The 22,845-nt window shown below is 30.2% G+C and overlaps 1 protein-coding gene across 2 annotated transcripts; it reads left to right on the top strand.

Moving 5' to 3' along the window:
- The first annotated feature begins 576 nt into the window (after nucleotides 1-576).
- Nucleotides 577-21,965, top strand: LOC145752688 (uncharacterized). Of its 2 annotated transcripts, none has more exons than XM_082569020.1 (46): nucleotides 577-716; nucleotides 3,948-4,065; nucleotides 4,275-4,327; nucleotides 4,457-4,529; nucleotides 4,884-4,983; nucleotides 5,094-5,191; nucleotides 5,296-5,480; nucleotides 5,747-5,860; nucleotides 6,114-6,632; nucleotides 6,819-6,941; nucleotides 7,205-7,328; nucleotides 7,784-7,972; nucleotides 8,284-8,507; nucleotides 8,602-8,678; nucleotides 8,871-8,971; nucleotides 9,179-9,370; nucleotides 9,687-9,813; nucleotides 12,509-12,580; nucleotides 13,900-14,059; nucleotides 14,140-14,209; nucleotides 14,352-14,450; nucleotides 14,590-14,660; nucleotides 14,740-14,859; nucleotides 15,042-15,186; nucleotides 15,268-15,324; nucleotides 15,406-15,617; nucleotides 15,793-15,890; nucleotides 16,003-16,075; nucleotides 16,227-16,347; nucleotides 16,559-16,608; nucleotides 16,725-16,748; nucleotides 16,907-16,957; nucleotides 17,061-17,208; nucleotides 17,477-17,619; nucleotides 17,977-18,071; nucleotides 18,188-18,329; nucleotides 18,509-18,629; nucleotides 18,879-19,069; nucleotides 19,239-19,407; nucleotides 19,519-19,666; nucleotides 19,839-19,926; nucleotides 20,052-20,226; nucleotides 20,473-20,584; nucleotides 20,741-20,880; nucleotides 21,041-21,203; nucleotides 21,293-21,965. In XM_082569020.1, the coding sequence occupies exons 1-46, from the start codon at nucleotides 675-677 to the stop codon at nucleotides 21,522-21,524; spliced, it is 5,949 nt and encodes a 1,982-aa protein (XP_082425146.1). In that variant the 5' UTR covers nucleotides 577-674; the 3' UTR covers nucleotides 21,525-21,965. The 2 variants fall into 2 exon arrangements, with proteins under 2 accessions (XP_082425146.1, XP_082425138.1); XM_082569012.1 differs by lacking the exon at nucleotides 577-716 and adding an exon at nucleotides 3,021-3,146.
- The last annotated feature ends 880 nt before the right edge of the window (nucleotides 21,966-22,845 follow it).

Raw genomic sequence — 22,845 nt, 5'->3', positions numbered from 1 at the left:
ATATTTATCGCACAAATGCCCCTGCTTTTTTTCAAGTTCAGGTTAGATGTAGAAATATAGCTCGCGCTGTTGAATGATGATAATTTCAAGTCAAACGCGGTTACAAATTACGTTCGATAGCAGGTTTTCGAGATTTTGTTTCGACCACAAAGCCGTTTATTTTACCTTATAGAGATCGACTTAGATAATAATTTTTGTTTTCGAATATTGCGAGATCCGATAACCAAAAATGGATTGACATAGAAATAAACCGCGTAAAACGTCTGGAAAATTCGCGGAAATCTCAGAAAAAAAAACAAGCCCTTTTGACAAAGATAAATTTATGTAATGTGTTGATTTTGATTTAATTAGAAAATATTGAGCTCGAAAAAAATCAGTGTGGTCGCAAACTGCCGTTCCGTAGAAAATAAATAACGAGATTATGCCCGCCTTAATTTAAAAATTAACTTTTCGTCTGTCTGCGTAGTTAGTCTGCTATCAATCGAGCGTGACGCGGAAATATATAACCCAGATCCACGCCTTTTCCTTATTTTTTCCACCTTAAACATAACCTTTAAAATTGCCGACACCTATTTAGTTCAGAAAATTATTTTTTGTAAATAAATTCGACGATAATGTGATTGATATGGATTGAAGAGAGTGTTAGTAATAATGGATTTTTGACATAAAACGACATGCTTTGGATGTGGAAAAATAATAACGATCTAATGACAAAGGTATTATAGTTTCAAACTAAGTTTAATAAATAAAGATTATAAAATAAAAATTATAATAAAAATCAAGTGGTAATTGAGTCTGGAAATATATTTAGGTATATATAGTATAGAGTTATATTTTAAAATAATACAAATGTAATGACTGTAAAACGATAGTGTTTGTTTGGGGACCGTAAACTACAAGTGATTTTAAGGTTATTACTTTTTCAATTAAAAAAAAATTCATTTAAAAAAAGGTTAATTAAAATATTTTCTGTATTTAAAAAAACAATTGTTTGGTGTTTTGTATATAATTGCTATAATCTTTGGTTGGATAAAACCAGTACTATTAGTAAAATAAATTAGAAATACAATATATATAATATAAAAAATTAATTTAAAAAAATGTATAATCTTTTATAAATTCTAGTGCAATTGATTTATTGTTAGTGCAATGATTTATAAAACAGCAAATTCTCTTTATTAAAAATTCAAGGCATCGTGCAAGTGTCGATAATCGGAGCGAAGAAAGAATTACGCGCTTTACTTTCTGATTCCTATTAGCCTCATTTACTAATCCGTTACCACAATAGATTTATTCTTTACGACCGTGTGTTTAATTATACCGCGTCGACTTAATGCAGCAGTGCAGTATATGGCCAGCAGGTGACGTTTAGCAGTAAAAGACGCGAGCTTATTAATATTTTATTGACAAATATTTACGACGCCTTAAAGATAGCAGTGCCTGCATTTATTTTTATTCTTTGTGTATGCAAAAATAGTAAAAAGCAATTCACACTCTTGAATTTGTCATTGAAATTATAAACGCAATTTTTTTAAAATAGACCAAGGACGTTAGTATGTTATTACATACTATTTTTGTTTTGCAATATAAATTAAAAGGGGGTTGCAGTTATTAAAAAGTCATAATTAGAACAGCGGAAACTCATTATCAAATATTATTTTATTGAACGTTTATCATTAAAACGTTGACGGTAGGCTGCTTGTTGGTTTATTTATATATACAAAAACTCTTTTCAATCGATCGTAATGGCAATGACTGACTTGCCTTTCTTTGGTCTCGGTAATTACGGTCGTGAATTTGTCCATATGCCAGTACACAGCAGTCATAATGTACAGGGTTGTTGGCTTGCTAATGTACAGTTGCCCGAAGACGTTATGACTGGCAATTGCCACCCGCCGATTTAAATCGTACGAAAACAGTTGGCGACTATTCATTTTGTTATTATTGTGAATGTTAGCAATTTTATTTTAAAAGACAGTCATTCTGACTAAAATTTGCGTCCGGTTGGTATTACACAGTACCTCAGTTCCATTCAGGCACATTTTAGTAAGTTTTTAAGGCATTGGCAGGCAGTTAAATAGGTAACAATAAAAAACCACTTGATAATAAGGCGATTTTATTGTATAAGTCGTTAATAAAAACACGACTTATACAATGATAATTACTCATTAATTACAATGTTGTGGACATTATCTACTAGTCTTACTTCTAATGCTAGCAAAACTCACTTGGCCTTATGAAGTACTTAGCCCACTCATGTTAGGCCTGTTGTAGCTTAAGCCGTGCTTACTGAAATCAGACTAGACATGATGTTTACTTACCGCTTTGTCAGTCAACGACCTATATAGAAATGACATATGGGAATATTAATTATAGGCCTACGTTTGCTACGTCAACTGGATATATTAGAATAAAGTGCTGTAATAAAATACCTGAAACGTGTTTATTGATATCCGTACACGTTCTCACCAATTTATAGTCCTTGCTGGTTAATTTAATGAATGAAATCTATTCACCGAGTTAAAATTAAAGACTTTTTTCACTCCCCTAGAATGGTTTAAGCGATTTCGCGAGAGCTTATCATAATAGGTTCAATTATGTGTAAATGAGCCCCGGCGTTAACGAGATTCTGGCGTCGTTCGACGTTTAGTTTTTACTTTGAAGTGGTCAACCAACAGGAAACTACACAAAAATCTGTTGTTGTCCGCGAGTAAAACAGGGGCATGATTTTAAATACCTCATACTTAAGCCAAAGTAGCGCCGTACCTTGTTTGTGTATTATTGATTGAGATATATTTGCAGAGCAAGCTTATCATAAACAAATATTGATAAGAGCGTTTGCACTAAACGATCAAATGGGCTGCCATGCATTAGTGAGTATAAATAAACATACAGTTGTGAGGGCTATGGCATCACTTACTAGTAGAGCAAAAAATAAAGGTTTACTTAGTCGATAGTTCGTACTCTTTTGTGTAATTTTTAAATCACAGGCACTGAAATGAGTTATAATGTGTTTAGCATACGCCTATAGTTGTTTTATTGTGCTGTATTCTCTGTGTGTTAAGTTGGTTAATGTTTAAATATTTAAAGAAATGGATCGTAAAAACGAAATGACAAGTAAAAAATCGAGGGACATTGAAAGGACGGTAAGTTTAAACAACATATTTAAATGGAGCAGTAAGGTTTATTGTGTTATTAAATAAGTTTTAAAGCTTGGATACGAACCAGTTGTGAATACATATTAAAAAAACAACTATTCGCAAATTAAAGTACTAGTCTGTAATTCTTTATTTGATTATTTGTAAGTATTTTATATTTGATTAGTATTTTTAAGATCAGTTTCACAGTTTGAAAGTTACACATTAAAACATTATAAGCTTGGTGTTGAGAATTTATTTTTGTAGTTTAACTTTTTGAGTTTTATTAAGTTCACAATTTAAATTATAAACTGATTCTAATAATCGTCTTTATTATAATATGTATTTATAAAGTTGTTTGTTAGAAGTTTAATTGGTTAGATTATTATTAAAAATCGTATTAAAAGTTAATAAATACTTATAGCCCACGGGAATAGGTTTAATCAATTAAACAGCTTTTTAATACCATCTAAAAAGATGATATTTTTAGAAGTTGAAAGTTAATTTAAAAATTGTATCAGGTAAAACATAATTGTCTTAAAGTTGTCTGTAGTAAGTGTCCTTAACTAGTAACTTACCGACCAGTACTATTGCGTCATAGGCTTGTTGGAATTGTATTACACGAATTACCCTGTCTTTTGTGTTAAATCTAGTATTACTAAGTAATTGTTTAACTGTTCGATTAATCGTTATTGTACGTTTGAAGTTTGTTGAGATAGTAGAATTACGTCATTTTTTATAAATTTTCTCACCTAATTTTTATTTTGCGCATTTTTATGATTGAAATTTAACATTGTTTATGTTGTGCAGATTTATACGGACTGGGCAAATCACCACCTCGAAAAAACTGGAGTAAAACGACTTATTCAGGACTTACCGAAAGACATCAGCGACGGTCTATTACTTGTTGATATCGTGCATTTTGTTTGTAAGTATTTTTACGACTGGATAAAGCATCCCCCTGTAATTGACTGAAATCTCTACATAAATAAACAAAAGCACTGGCAGACAATAAGAGAGTAATAATAATATAGCTAAACGTGCTGTTTTCGTTGACAGAGCCTTAATTTATGAAAATAGCAGTCTTTGATCTTAAATATTTATTTATTTGTATTAATAAAACATTATTTAATAAAGGTGGCCAGAACGTTGAACGTATTCACGCAAAACCAAGCACAACCAAACAAAAGGTATGAAAATTACTATTTTTAAACCAAAGGTACATTAACTAGATTTATTGTGATGCCATTTTTATTTTAAAAGATATTAATAGATGATATTTTCAATGTTAAATTGCTAACTGTTGTTTTTTTATATAGTTACACAACATTGATCGTTGCTTACAAGTGTTGGAAGCAAATAATGTCGTTTTAAACGATGTCACCGCGCAAGGTATGACTTTATGACGTCACTATACAATCAAACGTTGCAATTATAACAGCTTTTTTGTATTGGCTAACATGTCATAAAACTTGAAGCTAAATTTAAGTACCCTATGTTAAATATATACTTCAACAACTTAAAATCGAGTATTGTAAATGCTTACAACACTTGAAGCATACAGATACTTGGAATTTTTCCCATGGGAACTTTGCCATTTTTAAATTGCAATATTGTTTTGGCTACATGCCGTTTAATGCACGCCAGTTGACCCAGTTTTTGCCTTTGAAGTACCCGAAGGACAGGCATAGGGTCAAGTTTCATAATTATCGTGGTGTCGTATTCAAATTTTTTTCTTTTTTTTAGGTATTTACCGTTGCGAACTTAAGTGTGTTTTAGCATTATTCTTTCACCTGTCTCGATATAAACAAAAAGTACAAGATTTTAAAATGGCAGATGGCACTAGGTAAGTTCTTTAATTTTAATAAAAACTTTTTATTCACAATTCTAACCATAAAGCCTATTATTTTTTTAAATATAAGGCCTCGTCAATTTTTAATATGTTTTTTATTGTAGATCTGTACAACGTAGAGGTCTTAAACCTCCATCTGCGGTTGCTATAAGTCGCAAAAGTCGAAGTTTTAACGCCAATGATCGAAATCGAATCAGCACAGGTAGATAGTTAAAACATGGTCTTTTTTACTGTTATTTTTACAATCAGTACTGCTTGGACCTAATATTGTGGTCCTGGACCTAATATTTAATATTTACATTTTAGGCGAACCAAATGGTATTCCGCCACCTTCTACAGTAAATAAATCAGGCCTTCAACAACCAGCTCAACAAAGGGTTGCTAATTTATCAGCCACTGGAGGCACTGGGTGGCGCAGTAAATCAATGAGTTCAAAGCATAGCGCTACCACTCGGCTTGTGCCTCCGAAAAGTCATGGTAGTAGTATGCAGGTAAATAAAACATAAAATTGTAGCAAAAACTTGGTTAATTATAAGTAAAATTTTAAATTTTTCGCTTTAATTTAAAGTTTAGGCCTCAATACTCTATTCATTTACGAAATGTTTGTTTAGAGTTATATTGGCCCCTTTTAACTATTATTTCTTAACTACTGAGACTTAACGATCGTAGCTTATTGTGCAGTAGCACCTGGTACAACATTATGTAACATTTTACTTTCCTTTATATCCGTAATTGTAAAATATTTCCGTAATTTTAGACATTTAAGCCTAATTCTAACCACACCCCTCGCTCGTCAAATCCGTCGTCTTCACAAACCTCGCTCGCTTCTGACTCGTCATTGGCTGGAACAAATGAAGCAGAAACGCGAAAGGTAACAACTTTAGGCATACTTTAAAAACAGAAATTTAGTAAAGTGGCAATTGTAATAAACAGGTGTTGTGGTGAACCACACAGTTTAAAGTTTCGCATTGTGTGGCGTTGTAATTGTGATCTGATTATATGGTTTTAAATTTTAGGCTATTATTGGTTAAAATGTTTTAGAAACAGTATTTTATTTAAAACAAGGGTAGTCTTTTTATATGCTACCTAAGTAAACTGTAACTGAGTGCTGACATATTTTTTAGTTAACCACTGTGCAAACCCGACTTGGAAGTCCTTCACGTATACGTACTCCTAGAAGACCCATATCGAGCGCGTTAGTTCATTCAACTGACAACAAATCAAAAACTAACGGACTAGCCACAAAAATTGTCTCTAATAAAGAAAGATCGCCTTCCCAAATGAAAACGCCTGCAAAAACAATTCCAAAACGTGTGCCAACTGCAAAGCCTACTAAGCCCACATCGCCTAGTCGGAGTAAAACGTCTACGCCTAAATCAGGCTTAGAGCAACCTAGTAAACTAGCCCCAAACGGCACAAAAACCGGTTCGGTAATAAGTCGTTTACGCAGGCTAGGCTCGCAAAACGAGTCCAACAACACGCCGACAGCAATATCTAAGCCTCGGTCAACGTCTTTATCCAAATCAAGTGTCAACTCAGTGGCAATATCATCTGGACCAGGGTTAAAGAAACGGGCTGAATCAGTGCCACCCACGTCTCGATTGGCAACTAATATGGCTAGACCAAGTATCGTAAAAAAGGATGTAAGTGTGAATTATAAATCTATCACAAAATAGACGTAAAATTCAAACTTTAAATTTTATTTTTAAGTAGCATAAAAAAACGACTATTATACCTAAATGTTATCGTATAATCGTTTTTATGTGAATATTATTTATAAATTCAAGCTAGCAATTAATTATTTCTAATTTTGTTTAATTTTGTTACAGACTTCAATGGAAACTGAGAAAACAAAAACAGGGAAAACGACAACTAACAAAACGTTAAAATCACCTTCTGGATTAAAAAGTGTGAAGTCTACTATTGGAAAAGCTTTCGGTGCCTCAAAACAGGTAATTGTTTTTTCTTTAGATTATTGTAGATATTTGTTAACAAACTTTGTTTCAAATATTTAAATTTAACAAACATGGATATAGTGGTTACTCTATCTGTTTATAATTACTTAAAAATGAATTTTTAATTACTTTTGCTTTATTTTACAATTTTCTTTATTATTTTTCGTTTGATATATATATATATTTTTTTAACACATTTAAGGATGTTTTTTTTTTTATTTTACTTATTTTATCGTTGACGCCGTGTACCTAATTGACAGGCCGACAAGAAAAACTCGAAAATTTCAACGTCGTCCGTCAACGGTAAACCTGAAGGTTTTAAATCAAAGTTGGCTCCAAAATCATCGGCACAAAGGGGAGGAAAGTTTACTGATAAGCCAGGAAGTATGCCCCACGTTATTTCGAATATTTATTTTTATCTAACAGTAGTGATAAAATGTTTCAATTTTGCAAAGACTTGCAAGTGCTGGTTAATAGGTCAATGTCAACTTGTTTACTCATTACCAGCAATGCTAAATTATAAATTACTTTACTTATTGTAATGATGATTTTTATTTTACTTTAACCACCCTTGCAAGCCCTATATAAGTACATTTTATTTATGTTATTAGTGTAATAAATACATTATGTTTTTCAATAAGATACACGTTGTTTTAGCGTGTGGGCGTATACTTAAAGTATATATATAGTAAACCCACACTTTACTTAAAATAATTCGCCGTATAATATGTGTTAAATAAACGTTTAAAGAATATAATATTTCACTTAACTGCATTAACATTTACTTTTCACGTAAAGAAGCTTTTGTGCCTTATTTTTACTAATTTTTATTTTGTCAGTAACGATCAGCAACCCAATACCGCATATAGTTTCACCCCCAACAGAAGACGATAAATTGGCCAACGTGATTTTTACCGAACTTCCAACTTTTTCCCAACCGCGTGACGTCACTTCAAACTCGAGTACACCATCTAGTGAGCAACCTCCCCCTCTTCCACCAAAGGACAATCCAACTCCGACGAGCAAACGTAAGTTAAAATAAAAACTTAAAGAAAAGTTTGATATTTTTTATTATGGTTAGAGTACATAAAATTAATAGATTAAATGCTTTTTTGATTTTTTGGACCATTTTTTATTATAATTTAAATGTCCTATAAATTTAAAATAAAATAAAATTAAAATTTGTTTTCAATTTGCATATTTTAACGCCTGGTTTTCATACTTTTAAAACAAATACAATAACTTTTTTTTAAATTTAAAATATTTTTTATATAAAGACGCATATTTTTCTTGGAATAAAAATAATCAGATTAAATTAAATTTCATGTTTTTATTTCAGATGAACCGGTAAGCGTCAGTGTCGGGTCTCGAATCCACAAACCTCAGTTGACTGCCACTGTTGCACCGTTTATGAGGCAGCCACCGTTAGGCTCCGCCCAGCCCAACGACAAACCTGTCAATCAAAAACGACCCGATTCGATTCTTAAATACTCAGGAGCGGAAAAGGCACAGAGTCAGCTTTCCGTTTGTAAAAATCAATTAACAATAACGACAAGTTTGGAGGTATGTCGAAAGTTTTCATATTTTTATTAAAATAAGTCCGAAAAAAATAAAAAGTATTACTCTGCTTTGCTAATGTTGTATTGTTTAATTTCAGAGTATGTCTGACAATCAAAATAACGGAAATCCGGGCGAAGCGCGCCAAAGAGCGGTAAAGGGAATAGCAAATTTAAGGTAAACTAGAATTTAACTAAGTTTAAGATTATTTTTGGCATTTTTACTGGTTATATGTACTTTAAATTGTTGCCGTCTAAATTGGGATCCAAATCTCATTAACAACAATCTGTTCAAACAACTTCAAACCGAGCACCATTAAAAACCCGACAATCAAGTTGCAACGCTAACGAAATCAACTTTGCTTTACAGACAAAACCTGGAGGATACAATGTGCTCGTTACGCAGCACCCAATTACGTCACAAGAATGGTGACGCGTTTCAACGACGTATTTCGGCACAGTTGGACGGAGGTAAGTTTGTTAGCTACCCCACAGTTTGAGTACGTCATCTGCTTAATCCAGTTTACTTTTTACTATGTGTTTATGTTGTTTATTTAGTTGTATACACAATTAGACACGGTATACTTTAATGTAATTAAATTAATCGAAACAAAAAAAATATTTCTTTATTTCTTTTTAGACTTAAAAAATAAAAATATGTTATTGGTATATTTTCAGTTGAATATGATAACCTCGCCGACATTTCGCCGATGTCGCGCTCTAGCAACATCTACCGGTCACACCACAACCTACTCGGTAGCCACACGACCCCTCGACCACGTTCTAACTACCAAGTTAACGGATCGGCTAGCCCTAAACTACATGCCGGTGAAACGATGGGCCATGATGCCGACTACAAATTTGCACCTGGTAAGTTAGTGATGTAATACAGTATCTATTAGCTGTATTATTAGTGTATTTTAACTTATAAATATAGTTTGCCCACAATTGTGTACAAAAGACAGTTTAATTAGGCCAAGGATTAATTATACAGGTTTAAAAAGAATATGATATATCTGTCTTTAAAAATTACATTCTTTGCTTAAAATGGTTTAAATATGTGATTACAAACCCCTTTTTTTAAATTACAGTAAATTATGCTATTAAACCCCTTTTTTATATCGTTACGTAATTTATTATTTTAATTGCGGCCTGCGTTTTATCTTACCTACAAACGTATTTTTAGGTCGTTTCTGTTCGTTACAAAGAACCCGGTCGGCACGTGGGCCCCGCCCTGCCTGGCGTGACGTCACACCTGTGCCTGACGACAGCGAAGGAAATATACAAGCTGGAAATAAACCTGACAACAAAGGGTAAGTTTCGGAAATTAAACTCTTTGAAATATATTCAAGTTATAAAAATAGGTAAAGCTCGAAAGAAAGGAAGTTTGAGTAAGTTCATTATGCGCTTAGGTTTCAAATTAAATGGAAAGGTTATAAAATCACTAAAACTCTTTTTAACCTAATTTTGGATCAAATATGCTAGTTAAAACTAAGTGTTGTGATATAATATATGATTACAGTTAAAAATATCATTTACAGAGGTGTTTAGTTTGTTTTTTTTTGTAAGAACTTTAGTCCGGAAGAGTGTGTATTGATAGTCAATTGTAAACCAGTTAAGCTATAAGAGTTTAATAAAATATTCAAAAAGTAATAACTGAACTAGAGTATGACAACCCAAATATATTATACAAAAGAAGAAATGTAGAGAAATGGAATTGTTTTTACAGCAACATTTAGTGTCGTTTTTTTATTTGGATTAAAATGATTGCTTGTCAAAAACATGGATTTTTTGACGAATACGACTAATAGGAAATGAATGAATTAAGTTAATAGGATTATTTGTAATCGATGTTAGGATTAAAAGTTAATAGACAGTTTTAGATTTTATTGTAAAATTATGAGTTCTAGTTTTGTTCAACTGCATTGTTGACATTTCTCAAAGGGTATTAAAATGCAAAATAAATAATACCAAGTATAAATAGTGTTTATAACTAACTAAAAGTTTAGTTTAGTTAAAACTAGTTTAGTAGTTTAGTTTAAAACTTTTAATTTATAAATATTGCTCAAGTTAGATAACATCGCGCATGCGCTGTACGCTATCAGAAGCAGACTTTGATTATCAAGTTAATGACTTTTTGTTAATAAGATTAAAAAGTGTCTGCGTAAACTTCCCGTCTAAAAAGTCACGTGACCTCGTCATCTTGAAAGTAAGAAGTGTGTACAGGCGGAAGGACTTTAAACTTATTGTGTTTGTGTCTCGTACCCCGCCGAGCCATAGAACACAAAGTTGGCCTCTGGTTTGTTTAACTTTAGTGTCAAAGAAGTTTAATCGCGGTCATACAGCAAGAGCATTACTTTCTACTTTGCGAAGATTAGACAAGAATTGAAATTGTATATTGTAAGAAATCTTCGTGTGCTTGTATGCTAGGTTTAGACTTACTATAAACGTTTACCAAAGAACATGCCAAGTGTTTTTACATAGGCGGTGATGATTGACGCTTGTTTGTGTTTAGCATTACGGTTTGGAAACCTGTGGTTAGGCCACACGTATTGATTTCTCTTTAACCGTGGCGACTGTTACAATAAGAAAGTTTTAAATAGGATTTATGCGTTCACTAACCCGTGTTGTTAGCATACCTCGGTAACCTACGCGCCATATTGGTAATTGGTAACAGGATAAGGTAGAGCAATTTTCAGGCTTTTCACTAATTTAAAATCCAGAGGCCTTTTAAGCCAAAGGTTTAATTAGCGATATGAGTTGATACGTAAACAAGAGCCTGTGTTCGCCTCATTAAGATAATGGATATAACAAGATTACCTAAGAAAACAGTTCATTAGTATCGCATATACAATTAATATGAAACACTATGCACTGGAAAACGTAAAACCCGCAACATGTATAAGTTGTTTAGTTATTAACAGCCCGCGGCGAAGTGTATTGCAGCCGTTTGCAATTGGTGTTAGTTAATCTTGTCGCGATTACCGAAACACCACAATCTTATCTTGAGCTCGATATCACGCTATAGGCTCTAGTTTTAGTAATCCAACAGAAGATCTAGGTGCCAGATCTGAATACTCGCTGTTAACGTTAACCGTTGGTTAAAAATGTAAAATAGTGACAAAATAGAAAAAAGGTGTGTTTTTATAAACAAGGAGCTTGCAATAGTTTGCAATATTATGTTTTACATGTTACACTTAAAAGAAAGTTGAGTTTTTATATCGAAAAATGTTAGGTCAGCTAAAGATTTGATTTTAATTTTATAGTCAGGTTTTGTTGTTAATAATATAACTGTACCTTTTACGATGTTATTTTTACCCGTAACCGAGGTATTGTTTTAGCACAAATGGGAAATAACAACGCAATACCTGAAGTGTGAATAAAAATCTTATTTTGGCAGCCATGTTTATGATTTTAACACTTTTATGACCTCTGTGTTACGTTTAGGAAATTGCACCGGATAAAAACGATCCACAAATAACTAGAACATTTTCAAAAGCGGGCAAGCGTAAATAATTGGCATGTTACTAAAAAAGGTTACAGTATATGGCGACAATTACAATTAATATTTAATGAGACATTTTGTGGGGCATTTTTTTCAACACCCTAAAGGTTTTATTAGCGCATTTTTTCCAATTGGAATAGTTTTGTTTAGCTAAACATATGTCAGTGTATGTGAAATTAGTTTTTGATTTTCATTAAAACTTTGGTCGATATTTGGTCTATATGTAATTGGACGAGAATATTAAAATGTGTATTGACAGTTGCGATTTATTTAAGCTAATATTAAGAAAGATAATTTTAGTGTAAGTAGCCTAGGTCTGCACATTACATATTTAAAACTAAACCTTGAGGATTTTTATTGACTTATGGAGATTAGAAAAGATGGCGTGAAAAATAATATCCTGTTTCTTTAGGGCTATTAATTTGGTTTTTAATTTTTACGATCGGTACATTTTAAATGTCAACTACTTTGTAGAAATTAAAATGTCAATGTTGCTTTATTAGATATATAAGTGACGAAGGCTTAACAAAAAGTGACTCGAAAAAATTATTGCAAAATTGGGAGGCACCAGAAAGGTAAGAGCAAATTTTTCCTTCAATGTTAATTTTTGTACAAAAATTCAATGTGGCCTTTATTCAAATTTGTTAGGTTTTGTGAAAAAATGAATTTTACACCTGGTTAATTGGTAAAAATTTATTAAAATATGTAAGTTTTATAAAATCTTGCGTAGCCAGTATAATAGTAAAATAAAAGCTAAATGTAAAATTTATAACGGTAGAAAAATCGCCTACCTGAGCGCATAATATTGTATAACCGGTAGACTCTTCCGTGTATTTTGTTTATTCACGTTTTGTTAAAACGATATTAAGGAAGTGTTCCCGTAAATATGCTGACTTTTTACCGTGTCGTTGACCCGATTTGACATTTAATTACCTTGAACGGTGTCCAATGATTTATGGTCTGTAATGTGGAACTACATTGCAACTTACAGCTATTTAAACCTAATAATTTTCCTGGCCGTGTTATTTTAAATTCAAGTGTATTATATTGCGGCTTCAGTTAAAAGTTCGTTTAACGGCGCCTTGTTTTAGATCGCGTTATCCTAGCTTTTATTTTCAAAGGCCTTTTAATATTTGATTTAATTTATTTAAACAAATATTTTGTTGCTGGGTTATTTAACTTATAAATTATTTATTAAGTTATCAATCTATTAATTCTCGCAAGATTTACCAGCGTATTACGCCGCCTATTCGTTTCATATTATACTTTAAAATTGCTTCAATTCTAAAGGGAAGATTTTTTGTAATAATATTATTCAAAAACAAATGTTTAGTTTGGGTGTCAGTTAAATAAATATTTGCGTATGGATACTTCCCTTTTATATAGCATTGGACAACGATTAATTTGTTTATTTGAAAGAAATTCGTAGTACCAAGGTTAAGGTGGATTAAAAATTCACTAATACTTTACAATGTTTTAGCAAAATTGAATTTATATTTTTCCTTGAATTTTAATATTTTTTGCTAAAGTAATTATGTAAAATATTTTTCAAAGGGATTTAAATATTGATTAGCAAAGATTAAAGTGGTATTTTAAGTACTTTTTCTGGTTATGAATTTAAGTATTTTGGATTTGGGGTTTATTATTAGCACTTAGCAGTTCAGTATTAGTTTAACTTTTAGTTATTAACTGTTTGCCCTAAAAACAATATGATTGCAGAATATTTAACAAAATGTAATGTTAAATTTATTTGTCGGTAAGATATGTTTTGTTTTTTTAATTCTGTTATTTAATTATTACACTTAATAAAAATATTTTTAAAGGAATATTGAAGAAAGGGTTTTATTTTATGTGCTGTCACTAAATTAAAACAATTATTTTTAATATATTACAGTGGTGACGATATTAGCAGTGTAAGCAGTGGTGATATAAGTGATTGCATTGCAGACATTAGCACAGACGAATTATCTTCAAACAACAACTCACCATTTCATAAAGTTAAACCTTCAACTGCACCAAGTACACCAGCCTCTAAAACTGAGGTCTCTTCAATGGTAAGCATTGGGAAAAATTAGTATTGTATTTGATTAAATTTTTAAATATGTTAAACTGAACTTGGGTTAATTGACTTTAGGCAATTGAGAATGCTAATCAGAAAATAATGAAGAGAAAGGGATTCGGAAAACCGCCTTCTGGAAAAATAGGTGAACAATTTAATAGAAATTGATTTTTACTTTCCAAATATTTATTTTTAAAATATTTTTAATAGGCTAGCTAAATTAATTTTGTGTGTTTTCTATGTAACATTTTAAATAAGATTTTAAAATAATAAATGTTATTTTATAGGATTACCTTCTGGTTCAAATGTTGTTGGAAGTAGACTAGCTTGCAATGTGGTATCCACTTCACCTTCTTTAACCAACAGCCCACTTCAAAATATTGTTGGTATGAAATAGCTTTGGAAAACAGTTTAAATACCTAACTGAAAACTATTGTTCAAAATAATAATTTGTAAATTAATTTTTTGATAAAATTTTGACCTAGTCAACAGTTCATGTAGTTAATTTAATTTTGAAATTTTTAGGTAATCAAAGAGGTACATTAGCCTATCGCAGCCTACCAAGACCAACCAAGAATAAGTTTATGGAAAATGGAGTAAGTATTACCTAATACACATGGTACCAAAATACCCCTTTTTAAATAATTTTAAATTTTTTATGTTAATTTATTGCAGACAAAAACTCCATTATCAAACGAAACGTCTTCAACTTTAAATCATGCAAATCGAAAAAGTGCAACTTTTAAAAGATCGCCTTCACTTCAAAAACTATTAGGATTTGGAAAACCTAAACAAGTAAAACACTAAAAATTTAACCTTTATGACATTTTTAAGGACTGTGTTAAATGTTAATGCAAACTTTTATAGCATATTTTTATATCTTAATGTTATTAGATTTATTATAATATGATATTTTTTATTTTATGCAAAGTGACTCTTGTAAAATTTTTTTTTTTAATTTAACTTTTTTTCTGTAGAATATGAATGAAGAACCAGAAAATACAAACAATAATGCTCAACCAATCAAACAAACTAACCCATCATCCACAAACAACAATGTATTTAACGACAATGATAAACTAATCATCAAACCAATGCCAGATTTTACAACTTCAGACCGAGGTAAGTTGTTTTATCAAGATTACAACATCAATATACAAAAAAGTAAACAAAAATAAATTAATAACTTCCTATTTCTATTAGGAACCTTGTCAAAAAACAGGGAACTTGGTCACTACAACACACTTGGGAGACCAAAAAGTAAACTTTTTTGATACATGAAATTTTTGTTAAACCTACATTTAAAAATTTTTTATACATAATTTTAATATTTTTTTTTAGAAACTTCAATGAATGGAAATCAAAGCACTTCACCCCTATCTTACTTAAGTTTGCCGAGAAAATCATCACCCCGCAATTATCTTAGTACCGCGAGTTCACTTTACCCAACAAGTGAGTCACATGATTCATCAGGGCTTAGTTGGACTTCACCCAAAAGACCAAACGCAAACAGTGCTTACAGCATCTCACCAACTTCTAGTAATCCTTTCATGGTAGGTTTTTGGAATGATATACTATGTTTATATGACATAATAGTGTTTTGTTTAAAATAAATAATGTAATACTGTTTAATGTAATAGAGTAATACAACCTTAAACATAATAATTGGAATAAATATTAAACTTTGAATGTTAGAATCTAAGATGTTGGTTTTTTTTATTTTTTTAGAGTTTGGATCTTTTGACAACACCTTCTCTGTATTTGGATGACAAAGATTCCAATAACCTTAATGAAAGCTTCGATAAACATGGTTTTTCAAATGGAAAGTAAGAAAAAACTTAAGCTTTATTTTCCTAACCTTATTAAGTTATGTCTTTAAAATAAATAATAGAATATATGTTTGTTTGACATTGTGATTCAATACTTTGTTATTTATAGAAGTCAAATCAGTGACTGGCCATTACCTACCCTCCTTTCATCAACAACTGACACATCTTCAAATACTAACAGGGTAAGACCAAGAGTTAAAACACAAATTATCAATTTTTTTTTAAATAATTAATTTTAAGTTATGAATAAATATATTTTTTTTGCTTTTAGACCATAACTAACTTTACAATTTATTTTACATGAACTAGAAAATTTATGTTTTTGTATTTAAGGCACGCTCTGTTTCTCGTGCATCATCAAATATAAGTGGAAATTCACCTGAAGATAATTATCATCATTCAAGCATGTTCTCTTTGTCACATGAAAACAATCAACATAAATCAAATCTAACCAGTAAGTTAACATTGTTTAGATAACATTTTTTTTGTTTAATAGACAGGCCAGTCAAAGTTTTGTTTTTATGTTTTAAGGTTAAATATTTTTAGTATTAAAGAAATTATATTTTTTAAAAGTATAAATATTTTTTTGTGTAAGACAGCCTTTAATTTATTTCTGTGTGACAGCCTTAAATTGTTGATGTAATATCTATGCGTAAACTTTTTAGAAAATCGCGCCCATTCTTTAATGTCATCTACTCCATCACTTTACTCATTGGTAAGTTAAACAAACTTTGTCAATTTTATAGTTTGTTATAGCATGAAATAAGTAAGTAATAGTTGATGTTGTATTGTTTGTTTTTTGTTGTAAAATGTTTTTTGTATTTATTTCAGCCTGAAGACAATGTTCCACAAATGGTAAGTCAATATTCATGTTAATGTTTGGTAAATGTTGTTTCTTAGCATGTATGGCTTGCCTAAATCAATTTTACAGTATAAATAAAATTCAACCCAGTATTGTATTAAATAAATGTCTTAAAGAGTTTTTTTTTTAATTTTGACTGTTTGATTTAAAGAAAATTCAAATGGAAAGAGAAAATGGAATTCAGAGTCACATTAGCTCAAGTGTAAGTTATTTATCAAAATTCCTTGTTAATTTTACATTTTTGGTATTTAACTAAAGCATCCATGTACATGTACTTAAAATTAAAATGTTTAATTCTTTTTTAGGCTAAAATGGTATCAGTGTTCGAGCAAAGTTTATCAACCATGAATAATCGGTTGAGAGAGTTATCAGTATCTGCTGAGGAAAAAGACAGTGAGTTGCAAGAACTAAGAAACACGATTGAAAGTCTTAAGAAAACTCAATCTCCCGAAGGTAACAAAAATAACAAAACTATGAAACAGTTAAAAAAAGATCGGAATGTTTTTAATGCTAGGGTTTTATTATAATTGGAAAAATTTTGGAAAATATGCTATTTCTATGCCTTTCTGGTTTAATTTTATATAAACCCTTTTAACTAAATAAGAAAAGTTGTAGCCTATGCAAAGACAAAATCACTGCAGCATTATTTTGTGTTGTTTCCTTGTTTAAATTTTAAATTGAAATTCGTTTTTTGCTAGATGTAATTGCAACCTTTTTTTAGGTTCAGAATACACAGGGTCAGAGCACCCTGTTTTGCGTAAGAAAGCATCGTGTGGATCACTCTCCAGTATAAGTTCAAAGACAAGTATGTCAAGTATTGGAAGTACAGAGGATGGACTCAAGTTTAAAAAGAAAAAAAATTGGGTAAGAAAATGTTTTTAATTGTGTTATGTTTAAAAAAAAGCTAGATTTAAACTTGAAGCTTTTTTGATAAAACATTTATATTTCTTCGTTTTATATAGCATTGTTTCATTTTAATTGTTATTTTATAATGCTTAAACAGTTTTGATATAATATATATATATATAATATACCTTTAACATAAATAAAATCAAAACAACATAGCATTAAAATATTAATATTGTATTTTGAATGCTTGCACTTGGATTAGGGGTTGGGAAAAAAGGAGAAGGTAAAAAATCTAAAATATTGTAGTAACCTCATGAAATTTGTTGTTTAATATTATATCTGTTACATAAATATGTTTTTCTGCCTTTACAGTTAAGGTCATCAATTAAAACTGCATTTGCAAAACGAAAATCTCGCTCAAATCTTTCTGCTGAATTTGATGAAATGGAAGAGAATAATCAAAACAAGTAAATACCAAATAAACAAAATATGCCTTTTTTGTATAGAAGCAAAAAAATATTTTAAATTTTATAGGTTTTCAAAAGGAAAAGTTCAGGTTTAAAAAATATTTTTTTAATTTAAGTGAAAAAGAGGACTCTGATGTTGTGGCCAAATTAAAAGAGGAATTATTAAACAAAGAGAGAAAATTAACAGACATTAGGCTTGAAGCATTAACTTCCCAACATCAGTTACATCAAATGCAAGATGCTATGCAAAGAATGAGGGTAAACATTTTTATTTTTTTATGATTAAACATTTTTTACTTAAATGTTCTATTTAAAAACAAATGATTTAAAACTTTCACAAATTCTTTTAAAAAAATTAGTTAATAAATATTTTAAATACTGTGCTGTCTATGTCATACTTTAAAAGTTTTTTAGATAAAATTTTTTTTATTATTTAGTCTGAAATGGAAACATTGAGGCAAGAGAACTACCGATTAAATCGATTAGGCCGCTCAACTATGTCCTTGAATATGCCCACTTCACCTCATCAAACAGAGAGACCTGCCTCTACAATCTCATGTAAGTACCATTGACATTTTTAACATTGCAGTAACAATCAACCACTGGTAACATTGTATGTGTATTGGTTTTTCTACTTAAATATGTTCAGTGGAGCAATGATAATTTATCTAAGAAAAGTTTTATAAATATAATATAAAAAATATTGTGTTTTGGTATTATTTTAACGAATTTTATGAAAATAACCCTTTTAATTTAAAGCCTTTATACTAAAGCCCAACTGATTTTTTTTTCTGTTTTAATGTTTAGTTTCATCTGACATACTAATGAGAGATTCTAGTGACACTCGCATAACTATAATCTGTGAGTTTGCTGAGCATTTAATTGATGATGAAAATACTGACCGCAGAACAGAAAGTAAAGTCGTTCTGGCAGTTTGTTACATTCCTCGTTCTGCAGGATGGTTACAGTTGGACCACACAGTTCAACAAGCCTTTCAGGTTGGCCTTTAAATGCATTATTTTGCCGGTTTATTAAACCAAAATAAAATTTTTAGAATATTAGATATATTTTTAGCTCAACACCTTCTAGAGGTCACTAATTTGTTTAACTAGTGTCTAAAAAATATTTGTTTCAATTTGTAATATCTGGACAAAACTATTTGTATAGAATTATTGCCTGTCTGTCGATCCAACTACCAGTCTTGGTTTAACTGCTGAATCAGTAATTTCTTACAGCGTTGGTGACGCTAATAGGCTTGTAAATGGGGATGCCCCAGCTCTGTTACCATGTGGATTTATAGTCGGTGACGTGGACACCATCAATGTTAATCTTGGAGGTAAATATTTGATAAGATTTTCTTTAATTAATTAATATATGCCACCTTAACTAAGTTAGTATACATCATATTATAACAACCAAATTATTTGTGTATGTTTTTTTGGTTTAGATGGTAATGGTCCTGCAATAGAGTCGTTGGCTTTGGAGTTATTAATAGAAAAGGAAACATTACAGAAATATGTCAAGTTGTTATTAGAACATGGAAGAGTTATGCTATGTGGTCCTGCTGGGACAGGAAAAACTACACTGGCTAACAGGTTAGTTAATATTTAGATTTATAAACGTTACTTTGGATTAATTAATTTACTTTTTTGTACGATTACTTACATTTTAATGTAAATTGGAATTGTTAATTTTTGTTGTAAAGGTTATGGCATTAAAAATTGAATAACACACAAAACCATAGTAATTTAATTATTGTTTTTAAAGGTTGGCAGAACATGTTGTACAAGGAACCTCAAAAAGATTGGGAAAAGGTGCAATCGTTAGGTTGGATGTTAAAAATAGAACCGAAAATGTAAGACTTTGTTTCAGCTTCCTTAAGCTAATAAAAATATCTTTAATCAAAGTTAAAGATTTAAAATATTTTCTTTGATGTGGAAACTTTTATTTAACTTAAAAATATTTTTTTTTTTTTTTTAGGAAATTCGAGAGTATTTATATCAATTGTCAGAAGATTGTAGTAAGCCTGAAAGTTGTGGACGAGAAATTCCAGTTGTTTTGGTGATCGACGATCTTCGAGTTTCTTCTTCTTTAAACGAAGCCTTTCAACCTCTTCTTACTACATCAGCTCATTCTCAACTTCCATATCTTATCGGTGAGATTTTTAAGTATTCAAATAATGTTTATTTATATAAGCTATTTAGAGTTTTACTTGGTTTAGTTATGTACAGTAATGTAGTTTTTTAGACAGAAATTATATATTTTTGTTAATGATCTGTAGGCCAACACGATTTAATAAAATAATTTTAATATTTGGAAATGTAACAGAAACATTTTTATTGTAACACTATTATTACTTTATTTTTAAATAAACTAATTAATTATGTTGTTGTAATTCCAGGTGTAGTACGACAAGACCATGGTTCAGGGCTTCAACTGCACCACGAATTTAGGTGGATAATGTGTTCTAACCACACCCCTCCTGTTAACAACTTTCTTGCTAGAAGTTTAAGGTATAAGCTCCTTTCAATGTATTTTTAAATTTCGTTAAAAAATACAGTTTTAGCAAGTTAATTGTAAACAACATAATAATATTTAAAAGTGGCATCCACATGTTTGTTCTTATATAATTAATACCATACTTTAAAACTATTTGTTTTCATTCACAGACGAGCATTAACGAAGATAGAAATTTTGAATGCAGATAACATAGACGAGGAAATTGCTGGTGTAGTTAACTGGTTGCCCAAATGTTGGCAACATGTTAACAAATGCATCGAGTTGTACAACTCTGCTGATGTTACTTTAGGTAAGTTATTGCATTTTTGTTTTTAATATTTTCAACACTTAACATTAAAATATGTTTCAAAAATGTGTTATCAAAAAAATATGTTATTAAAAAAAATTTGAAATTTCATTTCTTTTATGATGTAAATTTAAACGTAAAAAAAAATTATATTATTTAACAGGTCCTCGGATTTTTTGTGCATGTCCAATGAATGGAACTTCTTCTCGAGTTTGGTTCACAGACCTGTGGAACTTTAGTATTGTACCTTACATTATATCTGCTGTTAAACAAGGTCATTCCAAGGGGAAAATGTGGATGGACCCCGTCCAATGGATTAAAGAAAGGTAATTAAAGAAAAAATAATTGTGTTTTTTATTGCATATATATCATTTAGTATATCATGTTAAAATAAACAAATTTATTTTTAACTTAGTTGGCCATGGACTAAAACATGTGATTTGCATTCCATAAGAGCTGAGGATGTAGCTCTTGATAATTTAACTATGGTGCCTACTGACAACAACAAGGAAACACAGCCCAATGATCCACTCCTTAACATGCTAATTAAATTGCAAGAGGCTGCAGCTACCAACTACGAAAGTGATAATAGCCATGATGATGCGTTCGAACGATCGGTTGACAGAGCTCTGGGGGAGTTAACCTGATTTTTTGCTTTAAATCAAATGCCCATTGTTCTTTTCTATTTATTTTTTACCTTTCCATATTTTTTAACTGTTCGTTAATTTAATTTTTTTGATTCTTCCTTTTTTAGTTTTTGACTTTGTCATTTTTTGGAATTTTGGTCGATATGTATTTTTATAAATACTAGAAAATGGTGTAGAGTTTGTATTGTAATATTCATGCCACGTCTTTCTCTATCTGCTATTGCAATTAAATTATTATGTACACTGTTTGAGTTAGCGCAATAATACTTGTTTTCTTTTTGAATCATGGTGCTGCCATTTCTTTATGCGCTGATTTTGTATTTTTTGTTGATTTAAAAAATAATTTTAGAGCAAAAAGCTCAATACTGTGTTGCCTAATTATCTTCTTTTAGAAAATACAACTAAGTTTATTATGGATTCGTCTTCTAATAAAAGCTTAACGACAAAAAAGGTAATCGATACATTGAGGTTAGGTTATGCAAAAGAGACAAATAAAATAAAATTTTGCATATTTGTTTCTTAAATTACAAAAATGAACTTTTTTTAACTTAAAAATTCCATAAAATTTATAAGAATAAAGTTTTAGTACCCATTACAAGTACTAATGTTAAGTTGCATTTAGGAGTAACTAATTTTTGCAGTTTTTTTTTTATATTAACAAATAGTAAATCTATTTTAATTGTTTTTATCTATATATAGCTAATTCAGCTATATATAGCTAATACGCGCGTTGTCCTAACTACCATTCAAGATAAAATATTTGGGAAAATTTTCAGTAGAAATAAAGTTTGAGCTAATTTTTATTTTGGGTTAAAATAGGTGATATTTTTGGCCAATGATATAGCATACAAATTGAAAAAATTAAAAATTTAATATCGAAAGGTTATGAAACTTTTATTAAAAATTGTTAAAATCTCAAAACCTAAAATATGATATTTTATTTGATGCACGTTGTTCTAACTAATGTTTAAGATAAAACATTTTGCAACAAATTTTCAGTAGAAAAAAAGTTTGTGCTAATTTTTATTTTGGATTTAATTTAGTCACGTGATATTTTTGGTCAATGATATAGCATACAAATTTTTTGAAAAAATTAAAAAATTTTAAATTGAAAATTAATTGTTTAGTTAGAATTGCACAGGTTCAATTAACATCTTTACTTAATATTTTTCGAAAAAAAAATATTCATAAAGGTTATGAAGCTTTTATTAAAAATTGATGAAATCTCAAAATTTAAAATATTATATTTTTTATTGGACACGCGTTGCCCTAAATAACGTTTAAGATAAACATTTTGCGAGAAATTTTCAGTAGAAAAAAT

The sequence above is a fragment of the Corella eumyota genome, chromosome 1 (assembly GCF_963082875.1).
Source record: "Corella eumyota chromosome 1, kaCorEumy4.1, whole genome shotgun sequence".
Taxonomy (NCBI): domain Eukaryota; kingdom Metazoa; phylum Chordata; class Ascidiacea; order Phlebobranchia; family Corellidae; genus Corella; species Corella eumyota.
This window is presented reverse-complemented; position numbering and strand designations above follow the sequence as displayed.